We start from the raw sequence: 21,058 nt of genomic DNA on the forward strand, positions 1-21,058 counted from the left end.
TTTTTTAAAAAATTGCTAACAGACTGAAACTTTAGCATATCAAGTTTCAGCCTGAAACCATTATAACCCCTGAAAATAAGGGGCCTTAATGGAACTACTGATATCCCCTAACCATAGCAGCAGATGCTTCTATTATAAAGATGATTTCATGTCCTGATCAGTTACAGTTTAAGATTATTAAACACAATTTCTTCTTGTTACTAGTAAGCCCTTTTTTTTTTTTTATTCCTCACATCAGTGCATTAACAACTGCATACAGCTGCCAGAAGACTAAGATGGTGTTTTTAAACAGTTCTTACCAGCTTTCTTCCAGATCTCCTCTGGCACGTATCCAGACGCAGGCCTGTGAAGGAATTCCCGATGTGATTCTGCAGGAGGAGGGGGTGTGGAGGGAAAAAGAAAGAGCATCATAAGCAATGCTTGCTTTTTGAGAACAAGGCTTAGAGAAATACCTTTTTCCTTTACTTATTGCTGAGACAAAAAAATCGCGTGAAGTTTTTCTTTACTAAAAATAAAACAGATGCTGTGGCTGTAGCTCACGAATGTTACGTGGACCAGATCAATGTTTAGGACTTGAATGTCTCATCTTAAGGCAAGCTGGGACGAGTTTGCTTTATTTTTATTTTACAGCATTTCAAGTCAACTCTATATGACAGTTTCCATGCTTTTAAGGCTGGCTTTGCGAGGCCAACTGAGGGAGTGACATGCTTCATCCTTTGTCATTATGTTTATGAAAAGGAAGAAGAAGGAGGGCAACAGTCCAGGATTGGCACTTCTGCTCTGTGAAAACAGAATGGCTACTGAGGAGCGGAGATAAAAGCCAAGATGTCATTCCAGTGATCAAATAAGCTGTCCACAGAAAAAGAAAGGGGTGTTTCTCTATGTTCAGAGCTATGCTTTCCCATATCTGAGGCCATGTTGGCAACTGTAGCTGCACGAGTGAAAAACAGAACATTTAACTTTAGGTTAAGCCCCTAAATACATATGCTGCCAAACAACCTCACTAGAGCTGAAGCTGGTATTTCACCCGTATATTTCAATCACATTTTGACGACTCTTTCCCCCCAACTCCTCTTTTTTTAAAGGGTTTAACCTCTGGGCCTGAGCCTAAGAGCTCTGAAATCAGCAAAATCCCTTCCACACAGACTTCAAAGACGGAAGATCAGACAATACAGAAAGAAAATTCACTTTGGCCTGAAATTTAGCATACAGATTCTCAGGAGATTAAAAGCTGCTCTTTTCAAATACAATTTAAAAACCGATCAACTATTTTTCAATGTAATAGAGGAGAAATTGAAAGCAAAACCAAAACCACATAAAGGTAAGTTCATTGCCATGATTCCTATTGCCCGTGTGACAGAATTCAATTGCCAAAATAACTTGATTTATTACATTAAAGATAAGGTTTGAATCTTTTTAGAAATGTTGCTAGAAATTAAACATCCTTTTTGATGACTGAGTCTGAAACATAACAAAAGTACATGTGCCATTCTTTGAATACTAATTTTTACTAAATATATTCATTTTTGCATCTTAAAGTTATCGTTTGCTAACTTGGTCAAAAAGTAGTATAGTATTTTTAAGAAAAAGGTTGAACCATTAGGTTTTGCAAATTGTTTTATACCATCATACATATGCATGCAGTACTCTGTATATATAGTAGGCTACAGAAACTTAAATACATTTAAAAGATGAGATTTAGTATTTCAGACAGCTAACAAAGGTGGAAATGACAGGGGCTCTTTCAGCTACACAGAGAATAGGGAATCCCAGTCCCTGCGCACTGTTCCACAGATGCAGTTTCTAGCACGTGAATCTGCAGACACCGACGGGGTGGACTGAATCTTCCCATCTGACAGGCAGCTGAGTGGATTTCCCCAGCTCTTCTGTTTGTCACTAAAGTATGGGATGAAAATAAAATGGATTTTTGTAGGCAGAATTTCACACCTCTCAAGCACAAAATGATGGGTGGGTGTGTGCAATATTCTGCAAAACAGCTAACTATTTACATTGGTTTAATTGACTTGATAGAGGACTGCAGACCTGATGCTGAAAATGGGAAAATTCTCAGTATCACTTGGCTCATAGGATTCTGGAGACAACAAATATCATTGTGTACACTTTTCCCATCCCTTGGAGGCTTTTAGACTTATAGGCACAGTGCCAGTTCAGTCAGGGACAGAGGCGGCAGCAGCAAACATTGCTTGAAAGCTCAGGAAAACTAAAGGCAAAAAATTAAAACACTCTTTATTTGCAATTCCTGCAATACCTGCAGGGAAAAACCCAACCAGACTCCAAATGTGGCAAAACATGGGGTTTGTTGCATTCATGTCTCGTTCTCTATGTTGACTTTTCCTGGCTGTTATTTAAGGTACCATCATGGCGAGGGGATCATAACCTTGGTTTAAGCCCTTTACCATGGTACTTAGTATTACAAATAAAAGAGACGTGGAGCTGATTTTTTTGGTACACATGACTTTCCTAAAATGGAATTCAATGACATAAATGACCAGATTGCCAGCTAATTGTTAAAATTTCCAAAACATAAACATCAATCAAGCTCTTATTCCAACCACAAATTATTTACATGAGGAATGAGATCCTCTGCAAGAAGAATGAAATCAAGAGCTTGTAAGAGACTTTCCCATAGTTTGGAATGGCACACAAGAAAAGACAAGAAGCACTTATGAAGATAATAAAAACCATATTTCCCAAGTAAAAAAAAATATTATTAGCATGGCTATTGTTTAGTCAGTGGTGATGAGTCCATGAAAACAATCTTCAGGGCTAAACTACAGGACATGACTAAAGGATATATCTTATATTACTGTATTTTTAAGGTAAAGTAACACATTCAGATTAAAAATCGGAATTCAATTTAAAATGTCCAGATTAAGAATCACAGGACTTGTTCACTAAAACACAAAGGATATTAACTTGGACATCTAGCAAACTCAAACGAAAAGTAACACAGTTGAGTGGAGTCCCTGAAATACCAAACGCAAAACTGCAAAAAGCCGTAATGAGGAAAACACATTATATTGACTAACTGCAGCACCTAGAAGTCACAGTAAATTCTACCTGGAAGGAAACAGAATGAAATGAAACAAAATCAGGAATAACCTGAAGTGATAACACAGCTCATACAGAAAAGGATAACAGCTTTTACTGGTCAGACATAATACAAAGGGGTTTAAATGGTGAAAATTAAACAATGTTATTATGCAGAACAATGGGAGGTACACTACTGAATTTACTTGAAATTCATGGCAAGGCGTGGTTAGAAAGTATTTGCTGATAATCAGTCTGATTCCTACTGAACCTGATGAAAAAGCCAAACAAGGAAAATAAAAAGCACATACACATGAGAGTAATCAGTACTTGTCTGTGAAGAGCTTAAATGACATAAAAATAAAATAGATTTTGAAATAAATTTTTTGACATTTTCAATTTTAATGTGAAATACACTTTTCAGCAAGAAAGATGTTGGACTGGAACATAAGAATACACATGAGGAACAGACACAAAAACTGGTCTCAGTTTCAGCCTCTCATTCTACTGAAGAGTAGAGAACAACATAATATATTATTTTGTAAAATATATAGAAAAAGTACTATTTTTAGTCTATCCTGGATTTTTTTTAATAAGAAAGAAAACATTCACCCCCCAAAATTCCTATTGTTACAATATGGTGCAGGGTTCCATATGAGCCCTGGCGTATTTATTTCAAGAACGTATTCAACCATAAGAATCATCACCAGTTAATTGATCAACCAGGTTTCTGGAGTCTAATGAGTAGAAATATATTGTAGATGGCTTATTTTTGGTGGTTTTAAGATAAAGAGAATAGGTGCTGAATGTACTGAAATAGAGAGATGTGGAGAGTTGTAAAAGCAAAAATAAATATGGGTCTGTGAAGTGAAACTTGAGACAAAAAGCTAGGACCAAATAAAGGATATGAACTCTCACATGATAAAAGGGCCAAACCCAAAGAAAACAAGAGTAGAAAAACTTAAAAGGACAAGATATGTTCAAAAGTCTCAAAAAGCCTAACCCATATTTGGAAAGAAGGAACAGAAGATGGGTTGACAATACAAAAGAATGGAAGTTTTTATCACTGGTCAATGACATCCAAGTCTATAATAACAAAATATTAAGAAACGGAGATGAACAGCTGATCTTTTGAGGATCTTTTAAAATTTATTCTGTTTATGAAAATACTGGCAGTGACAACAATACCCTACATGCCATAGTGAACATTGGGGCTAAAAAATAACAAAAGCGTCATATAAGCAACCTTGAGCTATAGATTATTTCATATATGAAATATATATGTCCTTTTATATACATTTATATGCCATTCATATTTCATATGCAAGCTTTGCTTCATTCTACCCTACAAGAAATGTAACACCACTTACATGGGACAGACAAGAAAAAACTTCTCAGAGGAACAAGTATCAAATATTTACTGCCTTGTTTATAACAGTCAAACTCAAAAGTGTCCCACTCCAATTAATGAAACATGTAGATACAAATCCGAAAAAGTGTAATACTGAATGAGACTACTTTGCTAACCTTGTCAGGGGCATGAGTTTTAAGTATTTTTATGTACATCCTTGCCCTTCTTTGCACTCTACTAAATTTCTGTGGCTATTGCAACACTCCTTGAACATATGCGAAATTGCGTGTTCTCATTTAAAAAGAATAAGAAAAGGAAAACCACACAGCTACTGTATTACTCAATCATCCTCAACCAAGATCAAGTCAGAACTGAATACTGAGAATACAATCGTGCAATGTTTCTGCAGCTGTAGCCCTATCTGATGGCATATAATTCAGTATGCCACAATCCAGCCCAAACCTCCTGTGCAGTGAGTGGATTAAGATCAATACTTAATATCATCAGTGACCAGTATTACAGAGGCTTTACATTCTAGAATTACAAGTTATAAATGTTAGTGTGGTATTCACATCATCCCCCTTAGCTCATGTTGAGAATACCGTGCATATTACAGCAATGCTGATTTCCTAGAGAATATGATGCGTTATAGTCTAGACAAGAGGTCTGTGCAGTGGGCGGGGAACAGGACAGGCTGCACCCAGAGGTTGGTGGGAAATAGCTCCTTTTCAAACAGGCAGCCTGTCACAAGTGGGGTCTACCTGGGATTGACATGGGGCCCAACACTAATATCTTCACAAGTGATCTGTATGATGGGATCTATTGTACCCTGATGAAGTTTGCTGATGATACCAAACTGTGCTGGGAAGTGGACACTTTGGAAGGGAGAGCCACCCTGCAGGAAGACCTGGATAGGCTGGAAGAGTGGGCTAATGAGAACTTTATAAAGTTCAACAAGGACAAGTGTCAGGTCTTGCACCCGGGAAAACATAATCCAGGAGTGCAGCACAGGCTGGGATCTACCCGGCTGGGGAGCAGCTCTGTGGAAAGGGACCTGGGGATCCTGGTGGACAACACGCTCCATAGGAGTGAACAGTGTGCTGCAGCGGCAATGAAAGCCAATGGGATGCTGGGTTGCATCAACAAGGGCATCACCAGCAGAGACAAAGAAGTCATTATCCCACTCTACTCAGCACTTGTCAGGCCACACCTGGAATACTGTGCTCAGTTTTGGTCCCTGCTGTGCAAAAATGATGTGGACAGGCTGGAGAGAGTCCAGAGGAGCGCCACAAAGGTGATCAAAGGACTGGGAAGCCTGCCATGTGGGGAAAGGTTGCAAGAACTGGGTTTGTTCAGCCTTGAGAAAAGAAGGCTTAGGGGAGACCTTATCACCCTGTTTCAGTATTTAAAGGATGGCTACAAAGGAGATGGAGACTCCCTTTTTTACAAGGAGTCACTTGCAAAAGACAAGGGGTAATGTGTACAAATTTCTCCTGGGGAAATTCTGACTGGACACAAGAGGAAATTTTTTCACAATGAGAACAATCAGCCACTGGAATAATCTCCCCAGGGAAGTGGTGGATTCCCCAACATAGGACACTTTTAAGATTCATCTGGACAGGGTGCTGGGTCATCTTGTCTAGACTGTGCTTTTGCCAAGGAAAGTTGGATTAGATGAGGTCCCTTCTAATCTGGTATTCTATGACTCTATGATTATCTGCAAATGGAACTGGGAAGATTTTATAATCTCAGCATGAACAGACATGTATTGGCAGGAATGCCCTGGCTAACACTGAAAGTACGAAGGTGAACAACCTTCAATAAAATATAAACTAGCTTTGAAAGAGTTAACATTTTCAAATGTATTAAGAAATGGCTAACCTATGTGTTTTTGACAAATTCATACACTTCCGAGAATCCTGACTTCCTGGGGCAAATCCTGCAGGTATTGGCACTTTTCAGTTAGATATTTCAAACTGTATTTTGTAAGATTTCCATTCAGATAAAGTCAACAGACACAAAGTATCAACATCGCCGCAGAGCTTCTGATGTGTTCCTACATTACTTATCTAGAGCCACAGCTGCACTCAATAAGGTTATAGATCTTGTTTATAACCCACAATGTTGAAGAACCCTCATCTTTAATTTATCCGACTGTGAGTATTTCAGTATACAATGTCTGATATGTGTAATTATTCACTATTAGGATGAAAGTTGCAGTCCTGCTGCAGTATGTAGTACTGAAATTCTTCAGCAGAAATGGAGGAGTCGGATGATGTATTATTCACTTCACAGACCATCACAGTTCATCAAACGAATATATATAAAGTCTGAGTCATTTTCAGACTTTCATAAACATGTATTATTCAGACTGAAAAGAATGGACCCCATCTTACCTTCAACACACTCTCAGAGAATAATGAGAGCTTGTAACCTGTTGTAGCTGGCTAATGCATGTATTGAATTTCACTGCATTAAAATGAATGATCAAATATTTCATTTGATTTCTTAATTAAAAATACCAACAGAAAAATATCGATCAGATACTGCAGACTGTCAAGCTCAACATGATTTACATGGCTGTCGAATTAAAACAAGCACAAAAATCTTCTGACAGAAAAAAGATCTACTGGTTTTAAATGATGACCAGAATTTTCTTCTATTTCTTTTGGACTCAAACTATCTATTCTAGAATTCCAGCTCAGAGTTTTTCATCAAGAGCTATCTATGAAGACCATGGCATAATGTTTATAGCAAGAACTTATCACTTCAGTGATGGTATTTTAATCATAAAGAAAAAGAAACAAAGGCACAGACAATGTAGCCATAGGGCCCCCTTTTTTTTCCTCTTGCTAGTGGAGATGACAAGATGGATTTAAAGGGTGGATTACCTCATTTAAAAAAAAAAAAAAAAAAAAGAGTACAAAGGGGAATCACTGACATTTAGAATCCCTGCAGCAAAACCCAATATTTACATGTTGTGGCACTTTAATTAACATATTGGAGGAATTTTTCAACCCCTTCCTCCCCACTTCAAAACTAAAATAAAAAGCCCTGAACAGGACAGCATCTCAAGTCTCACAGACACCGCTTCAATTTTATTATACCACTGAATGTTAGGAGTTTTCATTTTGTTAACTAGATTACTACCAGATTTGAGGAAATATAAGGATTACCTTTCCATAGACACCAAAGGAAGTATTTTCTGCCTTATATATCAGACATAAAAGCACTGCTTAGCAATATTTACAATTGATATGGAAGCTACATCACTTAAGCAATCAAGTTTCGTGTCCATGACTCTTGGAAGTAGTTTTTAAAGCCAAATAACCAAAATGGACATGTTAAAACCGAAATGGACTCATTCCAACCAGTTCAGTTATACTCATAGTACTGAAGACATGAGTGGTGTGTCCAATGCTAAATGTGTCATGTAATGTCTTTTTAAGCAAACAGACTTTGCCATTTCAAGTAATTTATCTTGACAAAGACAGAATTATAATGTTGGGAACTAATTGCAGGTTTGATCTTCATTTTATCTTTTTTTGCTGTTGATGTGGTTATGACTATTTTTCTTGGATTGTACTATTATCTATGAAGTTGTGATAAATGTCTTGAGTTCCAGTTTCTTGGGGGAAATTATAAAAACTCCATTTCCTTTCATTTTTTTTTACCTACTAACTATACTTACAAGCACCATGGCCTGGCTCTTTTTGCATCATAGATTTAATAGAGAAGGGTGCCACTAATTTTGATCTAGGGGCTTCCTCACAAGTGTTCTTCCTGAAGCTGCAGATGTGATCAACATTTCAGATGCCGTATTTATGAGTCTTTCTTTACATTAAATTTAACACTATTCATAGAAACCATTACCTGAATGCTTCTTTCTGAGAAGGGCTCCTCTAGGGACTAGTCTTATTAGTGAAGTTGGGAACAGCATTTCAATAGCCCTTTCTTTCACTGACTGAAGCTAATTTATAGAGCTATTGACTCAGATCATTTGACACACGTAAAAAAAAAGGTTTGTTTGTTATCAAGAGGCACTAAATGTTACAGTGATAACTCTAGAGATTTACCAAAAGGAAGATGGAGAGGGCCTTAGATTTGTTTTCCTGTTTTTCTATTTGCAATTAAGTAAGTTTAGATTTAATGAGTTATTCTTAAGGGCAAAAGAAAAACGCAGCTTTAAATAAAATATAATTTCAATTCTACTAATGATGATTTTGAGTAGAGGCATCCGATATGGACAATTTATTTTTTGAAGATAAATATTAGACAAGCAATCATAGTTTGCTGTTCTTTTCAAAGGAGCAGAGAACAATAAAAAGGTATCACCAAGATGTTTCTTTACCACACCATGCTCACAAAGTAAAAGCTTGCTATGCAGTCATCTTGGAGTAGTTGTGTGAGGTATTGTGCGATTGTGACTGTGAAGGTCTGCAGGGGGTGAAAGTTCACCTGCTTGGTCTGCTCCTTATAAGTGGGCTTTGCAGACTGAGCCAAGCTTTGAGCAGTTCCATGTAACTACACACTGAGCAGTACCCAAACTATCTCAGACACATCTATGTGAGCTGCAGTGGTGGACACAGACCTAGGAGAATCATCTGTGCATGGCTGTGGGCATCCCAGATATTTCTTTCTTATAAGGAAACCAAGTACATCTAAGAAGTGTCCATATCTTTTTATCTCCCTTCATTTCCTTAGAAAGACAACTTCCAAGTTAAGTCATTTGATTCGAGAAGGTGAAAGCCCTTGATTTCACAGTGCTAACAATCCAGAAGTGCCTACAGATGTCCTTAATCAAGCAGGTAAGGGAGGGAGATGGAAGGGATGGAGAGTCAGTGCACATCTCACTGCTCTGCCATACCTACATGACAATCTGTCCTCCCACCCCACCACTCTCAGACATTGCTGAATGGAAAGCAAATTACCAAGCATCACCTAAAAACCCAAGCCATTCCACACGTAAACATGACTACTAGGGCATAACAGTTACAGTTAATTCAGTAGTCGGCAGAGACTATTTCATCACTATCACAGAAGAAGAATCAGAAGAACAAATACGAACTTCACCGAGCACTTAGATGAGCTGAAAGAGGACTGGTAAACAATTTTTAATGAGGATACTGTACCTAATGTAACTGGATCTGGATTCACTGGACTCTGCTGTCTGGAATGACTACTGCTGCTGTTACTGCCTTTTTTTAAATCTTCTGCATCACTGTACCGCCGTATCCAGTAATTAAGCTCCTCGCGGTCTGCTTCTTGACATCGCCGTAGTACAGTGAGAGATCGCCTAGTTTTTTCCACCATGTCCATTATACAGTTTAACAGCTGTTCACAGCAATGGATGGAGCAAAGAAACAAAAAATTTTATTCATAAACTGACAGAAAAATAAAGAAAACGTTAATGTGCTGGGTGCCTGAGTTTTAATAATGAAGGAGTCTCTCCCTGTTATCTCAAATACAGCTGAAAAATTCTAGTCTTAAGAATGACAATCTGTTCCTGTTTAACTGGTGATCCTAAACCGTACAGATATGGATTTCTGGGGGAAAGGGTGAAGACAAGGAGAAGGAGGAAGAAACTGAACAGACTGTAGTCCCACCACTAGTATCACATGGCACCACAGAGGCCAGGAGATCTGGTCCAGAACTAATGCCTACAAATGTTATAAGAGCTAATAAATTCAAAGAACAAATCCAATGTGTCCCAGATTCAGGGTTTATAGATCAGAGTCCATTCCCCTTTTGGCAGCCTGTAATAATTAGGATACTGCAGTAGGCACTTAACAGCAAGGCCTGGTATGAGTTACCTAATAGGGAACAACAAGCCTTCTGATTTAATCACCAATGCTTTCAAAACTTGTCCTGGAATTGAGATTTTTTTTTTTTAAAGAAAAATTTAAAATTCCTATCCTAGAAGGCTACTTTCAAACAATTATACATAAGAGTACATTTAGCCCTTACATGGTCAAGGTGTTTCCACTCTTCTGCCCATTCTCTGTCTGTTAGCCTGTGATCAATCATTTCTTCTTGACGTGTGCCATGCAACCCTGCCAAAAAGGAGCAAATAATGTTTACCATGCTAGGAGTCCTCAGGGTGGGGGAAAGAACCTATGAGACAAATATATCATACATTACCTAGTCTAGTATCAGAAATGCCACCACAAAAATAAATGGATGCTTAGAAACTTTGCTCTACGTTCTTTTTAGCACTTCTCCCCACACAAGATGCTACTGTTTTATTCAATTTAATGTCTTCAATTCCACAAGTTCTGTAGGTTGCAAGATGACCTCTCAAAAATGGAACTAACCCTTTCTGACTATATAAAATTATAATATATAACATAGAATACAATATATATTTTTTTCATTTGCACTACTTGAAGAAGTCAGAAAGACAATTATTTGGTTACTCAATATATTGAATACTAGCTGTACTTCAGAGTTGAAAAAATATTAGTATAAACTCAATGTTATTTTGCTAAATGCAGTAATTACTACCATGTCAACAGAGCATCATTAAGGGTTCATCCCTTCACAGATGTTTAAACAACATGTGGTTAAAATGTAGCACATATATCAGAGCAGCTGACAACATGATACAACCAAGCCAGTATTTATTATCAACACTCAAGAGGAACCGACACTTGCTCTTTGTTTAGCCTCTTCTATACAGATGCTGAATATTTGTAAATGTTCCTCTTTTATTGAAGATTTGTTTAAAACAAGGAAGAATAAGTGCAGATGTGAAGGAAGCCAGGCAAATCCAAGAGCATCAGACATCCCTTTAAACCAAAACGTGCTGTGTGGGGTGTGGTTGGAGCTTCTGCTGTTCGCATCCTCTGCAGACATCCCCACACTGTCACACATGTAACAATTCTCCAAAGGCTAGTAACTTTCCTCTAGTCTAAGCTGAAATCAAGCTACATCAGTGTTGTTATTGTCAGAAATGTGGCATTAGAAGAAAAATAAAAGGCTCTACCTATCCTTGCCTGCCAGATACCTGAGTGTCCATGTCATGTACGCAGCTGTGAAAGCACGGGTTCCTCCTCCTTCTGGCTCTCTTGCTTTAGAGTGTAGCAAAGACACAATTCAATCCACTTTTACAAATATAAATGTGAAATAAGGCTATTAGAAGCAGCTAGACGGACAAAGAGCTATAAAGGCTACATCTGAATGGCAGGTAGATTTAATAAGAAAAAAACCCAAACATTCACAATACAGAATATAATTACAAGGAAAAGAAAAACCTAAGAAAACAATGCAGAAAGTCAACATGCCTTACCCATAGGTCTGTTTCTGTCCCTGAGGTCCCTGTGATTGGGGTGTCTGTATGAGTCCCTGTAGTGGTGGGCAATGGCCATATCATCCAAACGATAATGCTGAGGTGGAGGTGGGGTGGGATGAGGCAGACCATTGGGCTGATAAGATAAGCCATTATTTGGACTGTACCGCTGGCCTGGGCTAATAGTGCAGGGCCGCTTGCTTGGATGCTCTGAGTGCAAAGGCTCTCTGTCAAAGCCATTTTCTTTGGTTCTGAAAAACAAAGCAAAGGAACTTTAATTCACTTAGTGAGCAGAGCTGCTCGGGAGCACACACCCCCATCTACATGTGCAGCTTCAGGAACTAAAGCTTGTTCTTCCACTTTGCTCCACGTGTGTGGTGCTGCAGAACATTTCTGTTCTTCCGCTTTGCTCCAAGTGTGTGGTGTTGCAGAACATTTCGTAACACTGCTCATTCAAAATATACAAAGGACACATTCACCTTGTCTAACTATCCCTGTAACTTGAGAAATACTATCAGGGTGAGCCTTCCAGCGGAGCGGCTTAAAGAGCTGGGCTGAAGAGCAAGCAGCCTTTGCCGAAATCACCAGCTGATGGGATGGATACACATGTAATTGCAGAGCTGAAACAATCAATTGATACATGAAGCTAGAGGCCAAGAAATTCCTACTTTCAGTAGTGCTATAGCATATAGTAATTAGGGGAAATTTGCTGTTAAAGAAATATGTTTTTTTCAACAGGGTAGCATACAGTCTTAAGGTAATGTGTGTCAGTGTGCTGAAGCTCGGCTATACGTAATGCCAGGATGAGCTCCCATCAACATCAGTGTCACACTGAGACTTTGGGCAAGAATGACTCTAGATGATGAGAAATGCTTCCCTCAGAGATTTTTGAACCCTCTGGGCTATTTAGGTCAAAGGTGCTGTGACTATCATTAATTTTGGAGGAAGATGTGGTTAGACTTGTGTCCTCGATAACGTTGAAGATTTCCCACTCCATTACTCTTAGGGGTTCTATATTCAGTCAACTTTAAAGAGTTATCAGGAAGAAGGGCTGTTATTTACGTTATAGATACTTATTAATTCAATTCATAATCAGCTTCACAGAGGTGTCATTTCCAAAGACGTCTCTACTTTGCACCTCTGCCTGAGAACCTGGAACTCACACTGAACTAATTTTCCATTAAAATAAAAAAGAAAGGCTAGAGTTACTTCAAATGGGTTCACAACTCCTTTTAGGGAAGCTTCATTTCACTGAAGTGTGCAGATTTTTTGCCACTGGAATAAACAAAACCTACGAAATACTAGCTTTGAAGAGAAAGGTTATTAGATATAAATACCACACTGCTGAGGTTGCATCCCTCCCTTCAAAAACTTTTACTAAACAGCTGATATATTCCCGCCTTTTTTAAAGAGAACTTTCTCCTCCATGATTTACAGATGGCATAATCTATCCTCCTAATAATAACACAATTTTTTGTCACTTTGTCAGGAAGGTAAATTTGATCTATTTTTCTCTTGTTTGCTTGCTGTTAAAACCAACTACCCTTCAACAAACCCTCCCCCACAAGCCAACCAACCTCAAGAGACTGTGTGGAGAAACACTCAATGTATTAATTGTTGCCCCTCAACAGGCCTCTTAAAAGTCAATGAGAGGAAGGATGAAACCAAATCTTTGCCAATATCCACTGGGAGAGAGGATCAAAGTAAGATCTTGCAATTACCAGCAGGAAATTAAAAGATGGGTTGCGCTGTTTTCAGAAGAAGTAAAGGTATTTTCCAGGGACCTCACCACAGTCACTAATGCCAGAGAAGCTGCAGATATACATATTTTATTATACCTTAACTTGGCAAAGAGGAGAGAATCTTTCACCAATACAGCAGGACAGCTGTTCTAATTTTGGGCAGAGATATAAAAGACATATTTGTTGAAGTGGAGTATGTACCTTGTTCCAAAGCAAACGCAGAATGGCTGTGAAAACTCCTCATCAGGAAAACCTGAGGACCACCATATATTTTTAATGACTTTTGGCACAATGGAACTGCTTGCAATAACTCCCAATGAGCAGTGATCTTTTTGAGAGCTCTCCAAGACAAGTTTTGTATTTAGTTTACTGCTGCATGTTTTCTTTGCACACGTCTACTCAAGCTCAATGTTCAGGTCTTTCAATTGTAAAAATACTATGCAAGCAAAAACCAGACTTTCCTGTATGTACAAGCCAAGCTATTCATTTGCCAAAGTTCATTAGTGTTGCAGTTAGAATGATCTCTAGCTAAGATGGGGAAAAAAATCAGAAACTGTAAATCATTAAATAACTTCATTGACTTTTTTTTTTGACCAGTGTAGGAAAAGCAAACCAGAAAATTGTGACATGTAGGAATCCAGTTTTTCTTTTCTGCACTATAATCAGATTTTAAAAATCCTGTTTACATACAAGTGTACATATTTGCACCTTACTGCACAGGTACTTTTGCAGGGGTTTTTTTAGGAATGCTTTGTACTTAATTACCTTAACCGGAATGCACTGCATTAGCTTGGACAACACACCAGCATATCCGTTTTCTTCTAGAGCCCTGAGTTTAACTAACACAGAAATTAACATTACCATTGAAAACACATTTACTGAAATTAAATTCTTATTTTTGCTATTATGCTGAGTAACAGCTGTCGGGTCTTTTCTGTGTCTTAAAACCTGAATTGTACAATTTATTGTTATATTTTCTGCACTGACCAAATAAACAATTTAGCAGAATACCAGAATGGGACTGTACATAAGCTTATTTTGTGTTTCTGACCATATAAAATATATAAAAAGGTAACAACTTTCAAAGTCTCATCAGAACAGCAATCACTAGCAAATTTATACCTGAATATACTGACTATAGTGATAAAAGGCAAAATAATGAAGAGTGCCATAACTCAGATGCTCTGAACTGAACCCAGTATTCTGCTTCTGATCTCAGTCCTACATATTCTTCCAGGTCTCACCCCCCTGGGAAAGCAGCATTTCCCCAGGTGCCTGAGGAAGCATTCTGGTTTCACAGTAACTGGCAGACCCATGTGAGTACTAGTTCCAAATCCAAAACCACCACAATTTTAATCTGATATCTGATTCATCTGAATTTGCAAAGCAGCAACAACCTGTAGAGAGGAAATAACACTGAATGTGTAGAAAGCCTAACTGACACATTTTCTTGTTTTTCTTTTTCTTGCTCTTGTTGGTCACATTTTCCTTGATGTACACATAAATCAGCACTGTTTTTTTTGAAAATTGACAATATGATAAAGATGGGGTCCTTCAGCTATAAACATGCAAGGGTCATTTTACCTGGAGTCATGATTTACTCAGATTAAATAAAGATAGGAGAATAGATCATTAGTCTGTACCAATTTAACAGACTTTATGCTGTTTCTAAGTTATCATTTCAGTTTTAAATTATTGCAATTTATGGATATTTCCTGGGTAGGAAATCTGACCATGCAAAACTGCCTTGGCTAGAAAATTATGTTTCATCTGATCAAGAGTATTATACCAATTTCAAAGAACACTGAAGTCAGCTTGCAAGAAGGAGGCAAAGCTATTCATCTGCTATTTGTGCAAGATGCTTTGATTTAAACTGGGCTTCCACCAATAAAGTCGATGACCAAACAAGTGATAATGCTTTGCTGGAATAAAATACTTTTTTTTTTTTTTTTTAGTAATACTGTGTTACAGAAAAGATTAATATTGCCTTGCTAACAGTTCATATTAAGATAAACCATTTTAAATTCTTCATAATTACATGTGGTTTACAAGGAGCATAGCTATAAGAGCTGTAAGCATTCTTCAACTTATTGAGATGTGAAGGAGCTTCCTCAAATAAGAAGATTTAACTAACAGAATTATCAAGGTCAGTCTCTGTACCCAGGTGCCTTTGACACGAATTCCCTGTCAGGGGTGCCAAGGGTAGAGCAAGCACAGCAGCACTTTCTAAAGTCACAACAATCATGGCCACTTTTGTTTTCTTCTCACTCAGAGCTATTCTAACAGATTTTCTTACTATCCTGTATCCACTTTGTAGGCAGCTGTCATAAATGTAGAGTCAGTATATGACACACTCATGTGCCACATAGAACCCTTCCCAGCAAACTCAAAGGGTGACTAATTAGCAAAAAGTCTTTTGTGGTTAATGTATTTAAAATAATGTTATTTATAACGAAGCATTCATTCACCGAAATAAATACTCACATTGGTCCAAGTTCCTTTGCTTTACTACAGTAGAATATAAACTCCAAAAGTTGTAAACAAAATATAGTGAACACTTTGTTCATGACATGTCATGAACAAATTACCAAAATGTGTTGTCTCCTCAGGTGTCAGTTTTTCTCTCTTGCAGTGACTGATGGTTCCCAGTGTTATTACAGAAACAGATTGATCTTTTTAATGAGCTAGTTTAATATACTCCAAAATCTCACCGTGGCTGCTCATCCGTGTCAGACCATATGCACCAAGAAAACATTCAGTAAAACACGAAGCTCTGCTGTCAGATTGCTCTATAAAACCTCACATACAGTAGACTTGGATATGCAGATAAATAACCAGAACTGGAAAATGCATATGCAAAAAAGGGTCTGAAATTATAAGCAGAAAAAAATTACTGTATGTAGATTTTCTTTAACAAAAAATCACAGGGTGGAGGTGGTTATGTGCAACACACACATTCCACTTCCTTTGCCTAATCCCTTACTGTATTTTACTTCTACTGGAATCAACGGTGTGCAGTTACCCATGCCCAAAAGAAGAATGTAAATATGGAAAAATGTGTGTATATATATTTCTAATATATATGTGTATGTATCACATACATACACACACATCTATATATGAGAGAGATATATTACATACACATTATATACAATGTGTGTGTGTATATATATATCATATCCCTTGGGAAGCGAAAAAGATACCACAATTTACTTTATTGAGAGACATATCTCCAAACAAAAATTATTCCAACTGCATTTAGTTCCCCTGAAAGTATGCTGCCTTTTAGTAATTTTTTTCCATATTCTAGCAACAGAGCCACGGCAAATCCTCTTCTTAAAGGATGCCTCATATTTTCCACTGTATTTTTATTAGTATATTTGAAAACTACTTAAGATATCTAAACAAAAGGTGTGTGTGTGTGTATATATATATATTTCCAGATGTTTCCTCCTACTCCTCTGTAAACAATTGACATAATTAATAGTGTAATGAATATAAAGTCAGACAAGTATTTGGATTCAGTACTCAGTCTAGGCATGCTCTGACTCTGAAGACAGTTTTTTTGTGGTTGATTTACTTATATAATCCTAATTAAAAGGTATGCAAACTCCTATTCAGTAAATTTAAGAATCTTTCCAACAGGATCTTGTTCTTTTTACTAAACCTGCAGTACGAATGTTCCTGAGTGCATGAGACAACTCCACTGAACTTGGTTCAGCCAAAAATAGTGTATGAGTTTATTTTTTTCTGTATAGCTTTAATCATAGTCAACGGAAAAGTAGGTGTGACTAACCAGTGACAGCGTTGTTCAATACTGCAAAAACCAATTATTTTTTAAGCTCAAGGCACCATTCCAGCTGAGCATTCTCTTTTCATGTCTCTCATGACAGCAAAGAATCCCAGGGTCAAAAAAGAAAGGATGGGTTTTTCTGAAATGCCACTTCCCTAGGACTAAGGAGTCTAATTTCAAGCAGCGATCAACAGAGGCTTCCAATTGATAGCTTTTTAAACCTCGGAGCGTGCAGAGCGGTGGGACACCCTGCATTACAGCCCCTCCCTGGACCCTGGGAATTCAAATGCAGGGTCTTACCCACAACTTGGAAGTTAAACTGTCTACCCCTCAGCCCAAAAGCTCCATTACTACCTGGACAGGAACTGAAGGCTACCCGAGCTAGACAGAACCTAAGAGGCTTTAGTTGTGAAGCCAAAGGCACTTGCTCGAGAGTAGAGACCTTCCAAGTTTCAAGAGCACCTATGTATTTTAACTAAAAAGAAACACTGAGAACAAAATCGATAAACCAGACTTAAATCTCTCTAGGTCTTGGCCTCAGTTTTATTTAAAGGATGAAGACTGACTTTAAAATCCAATATTCTTTTGATCTGCTGGTCCCTTTATGGGCTACTCCTATGTCCTTTTTGCTATAAAACTAATATGGGGTCTTTTCATTACTAAGTTCTTGTACTGCACTAAGGTGTACCACCCATCCCCTCCCACGCAACCAGGACTGAAGGTACCATAGGTGAGACCGTACTTATTACAAAATAACCGAAATTCAACACTGTCAAACTGACTCTGAAGTAGGGGGAGTATTATTCCAGAATGCTAAGGAAGAAAACAAAAGGAAATCTTTTACTGCCCATTTTTCCTTTGTGGCCTTATGGGAGAAGCAAGTAATACTGCTCTCTATTAACTGAAAAAAAAAACGAGCTAGGGCTGTGAGGAAGGCACATCCCTCTTCTCCTCTGTATTCTCTGTCAAGCAAGACCTCATGGGCTGCTGAGATAATTTAATGTGTGTCTACCTACTTGTAGGAAAGACACCGTGTCTGCTACTGACACTGAACTACAGCATGCTGATATTTAAGTTATTCATAAGATGCACAAGATTTTAAGAGGCCTTTTTAACAGACATTTTGGTCCACTACTCTGCAAAAACTGAGGATATGCAGAAGAACTGCCCCAGGGAGCTAAATTTCAGCTTTGGAAATGTTATCTCTTTGCACAGAGCAAGAGACTACATGGAAAATGTCTGAAAATTAATCATCTTTCTGGGATGCAGTTAGCAGGTTTGCGTTAACACTGATAGCTGTTTTTGTTTGTCCTAGTTGTCAGGGAAAAGTGGTGAAAAAGAGAGTACACAGAAAAAAGCTTCTGTGCTGGTGTCTTCATTTTCTTGCTGGTCCACAGTGATTTCCCTGAAACACAATCTAAAACAAACTAATTTCAAATACCTTCACATTTTCATCTATATAATGGCTATGATACTTTAATACTTACTGTTCGCTTTTGGCTATAAGAAGCTTAAACTTTTACTATGAGCTTTCAGACTTTGTTTTCTCTTTGTTCTTGTGCTATCTCTGTCTGCACCTACACAAAATGTTAACTATACAAACTTGCAAGCCTTCTTGACTTTGCAAATCTTCACTTTTTTCATTTAAAAGATAACTGGGGCACTTGCCATGCCTTGGGTATGCAGGTAGCGGCATTTGGCAGAACAGCGTTATAGAAGTTTTCCACACTATAAAATCCATGGCAAACATAACTTAGAAAAAAACAATATTTGGGCCTCCCAATGGTAAAATGTATACGCTAGCTGTATTTCTAACACTATCATGGGAAGACAGTTAAAAATAGATAACCACAAGAGTCTTTTTCTTATAACACTGAACAAAGAACTTCATTCAAATAAGAAAAACTGTTCCATATCCCTAAAACTACTGTGCTTCACACACATGCACTCGTTCGCCCTGTTTCTGCATGGACTCTTTCTCAGCTCCTCAACAAAACAGATTTCAGCGAACATTTCTCCTGTTTGGAAGAAATATCCTTATGCATATTGCATATATGGATATAGAAACATGGCACAGCAGAAGGAGTCAAAGCCCTGACTGCACTCTGGAGCTTGCCTTGTACTTCCTAGTCCAAGTGCCGAGCCACTTTCCCCATATTTACTGTTTAGTCCAACAAAACCTCAAATACAAAGGACTTGCATATGGAGCTGCAGTGATCTGCTGCTCACCACTTTATGCTGCACAGAAAACCTATGCACCAAACAGTAGGGTTACTGGCTGGCCAGTATTACTTCTATGTGGATATGATCACAGTGGGTCCTTGGGCAATTTTGCTGCCTGAATCGGTGTGTGCATGTATTACATTTATATACACAGGGACGTATCTGTACATGTATATGTAGATATATATATGTGTATGTATACATGGATAAGCAGGGCCTGTTGGAATAGGACATGGGGTAATGGTTTTAAATGGAAAAAGAGTAGATTTAGACTTGATATAAGGAAGAAATTTTTTACAATGAGAGTGGTGAAACATGAACAGGTTGCCCAGAGAGGTGGTGGACGCCCCATCCTTGGAAACATTCAAGGTCAGGATGGACAGGGCTCTGAACAACCTGATCTAATTGATGAAGTCCCTGCTTACTGCAGGGGAGGTTGGACTAGATGACCTTGAAAGGTCCCTTCCAACCCAAACCATTCTATGATTCCATACACACACACACACACACAAGGGTAATTTGGCTATTGCACAGCAGTAATGAAGGCAGGACCAGCACCCAGGCAACACCATCCCAGCTCCCCCAGACACCCACCCACATGCTCCCCACTCACTAGTGGAGCACAGCACATTCAACCCACATGATGTTCTGAGCAGGATGTGAAAGGCATGGCGGTGCTCACCTGTCTGGAGTTCGCCTCTTCCCGTTTTCGTTCACATCGAGAAGCAGCTCTGAGGAGTCAACAGGTGAGGTGGTGCTGGCATCCAGAAGCAGCTGTTCGTGCTGGGCGAGGTACTGGGCTGGGTTCTGCTTGGCTAGCCTTGCACAGTGCAGCAGCTCCCGCTGCAGCAGGGGCAGATTGGCCTGCAAGAGCGTTGCACACGTTAAGAAGGTGGCTTGCTGGCAGTTTCAACAGAGATGTAGCAGAAAAATCAGAAAATCAAAGGAAAGCCTGCTCTGAGATGAACCTGTTCCAAGCATCCTCAATTAGGTTTGTTGTGGTTAGCTGCCTGAAAGCAGGCTGCCTTCTTATGGTGTCAGGTCATGGCTGTGGTAAGTATGCATGAAGGATGGGAGTTTACTAAAAACTGAAGAGAAAACTGTAAACGCTTGGAGAAAACCAGGTCCGAGTTCCACATCTTTAAAAGCGGAAAAAGCACTGCCCTGGTCAACTTCATTGCCTTTCTTACTATCCAAAACCTGAGTTCCTATAGAGCAGCAGTTTTCAACAAGTGACAAACTTTCTTCAATATTTGTTTCCCATTAAGACTGCAGTTAGTACTTAGAAATCAAGGAGAACAGGATTGCCCTCAGCTTTCCCATTACACTTGCAGTTACACATCAAGATAAAGATTACAACAAAATCTCACGTACCAGAGCTTCTATTAATCACCTGGAGGGCGATGACCCCCCTCCTAGCCAGATGTAGCTTGGAAGTATTTTTAACCCTCCTCTCAGAGCCCCACTGGGACTGGGATTGTGGGCTGGAGAGTACCAGGACTCAAAGATAACTGAAAATGCTCATTGATCTATGGGTGCAACATTTTGTCCATCTACTGGGGTCATGCTTAGTCATACTTTTTGCCAGATTTGGGACCAAGGTGGAACTG

General features: G+C 38.6%; 1 protein-coding gene across 7 annotated transcripts in view; it reads right to left on the bottom strand.

Annotated features, from left to right (window-relative positions):
* RUNX1T1 (RUNX1 partner transcriptional co-repressor 1) overlaps positions 1-21,058 on the bottom strand; it is a 116,760-nt gene that overhangs the window by 19,064 nt on the left and 76,638 nt on the right. For all 7 annotated transcript variants that reach the window (XM_074884353.1, XM_074884334.1, XM_074884375.1 and 4 more), the window contains 5 exons: positions 20,131-20,312; positions 11,691-11,941; positions 10,370-10,455; positions 9,535-9,736; positions 300-368 (listed from right to left, as the gene is read on the bottom strand). In XM_074884353.1, the coding sequence (XP_074740454.1) occupies positions 300-368; positions 9,535-9,736; positions 10,370-10,455; positions 11,691-11,941; positions 20,131-20,312 (790 nt within the window). The remainder of the gene's footprint in view (positions 1-299; positions 369-9,534; positions 9,737-10,369; positions 10,456-11,690; positions 11,942-20,130; positions 20,313-21,058) is intronic.

Source organism: Strix uralensis, chromosome 1 (genome assembly GCF_047716275.1).
Source record: "Strix uralensis isolate ZFMK-TIS-50842 chromosome 1, bStrUra1, whole genome shotgun sequence".
Classification (NCBI taxonomy): domain Eukaryota; kingdom Metazoa; phylum Chordata; class Aves; order Strigiformes; family Strigidae; genus Strix; species Strix uralensis.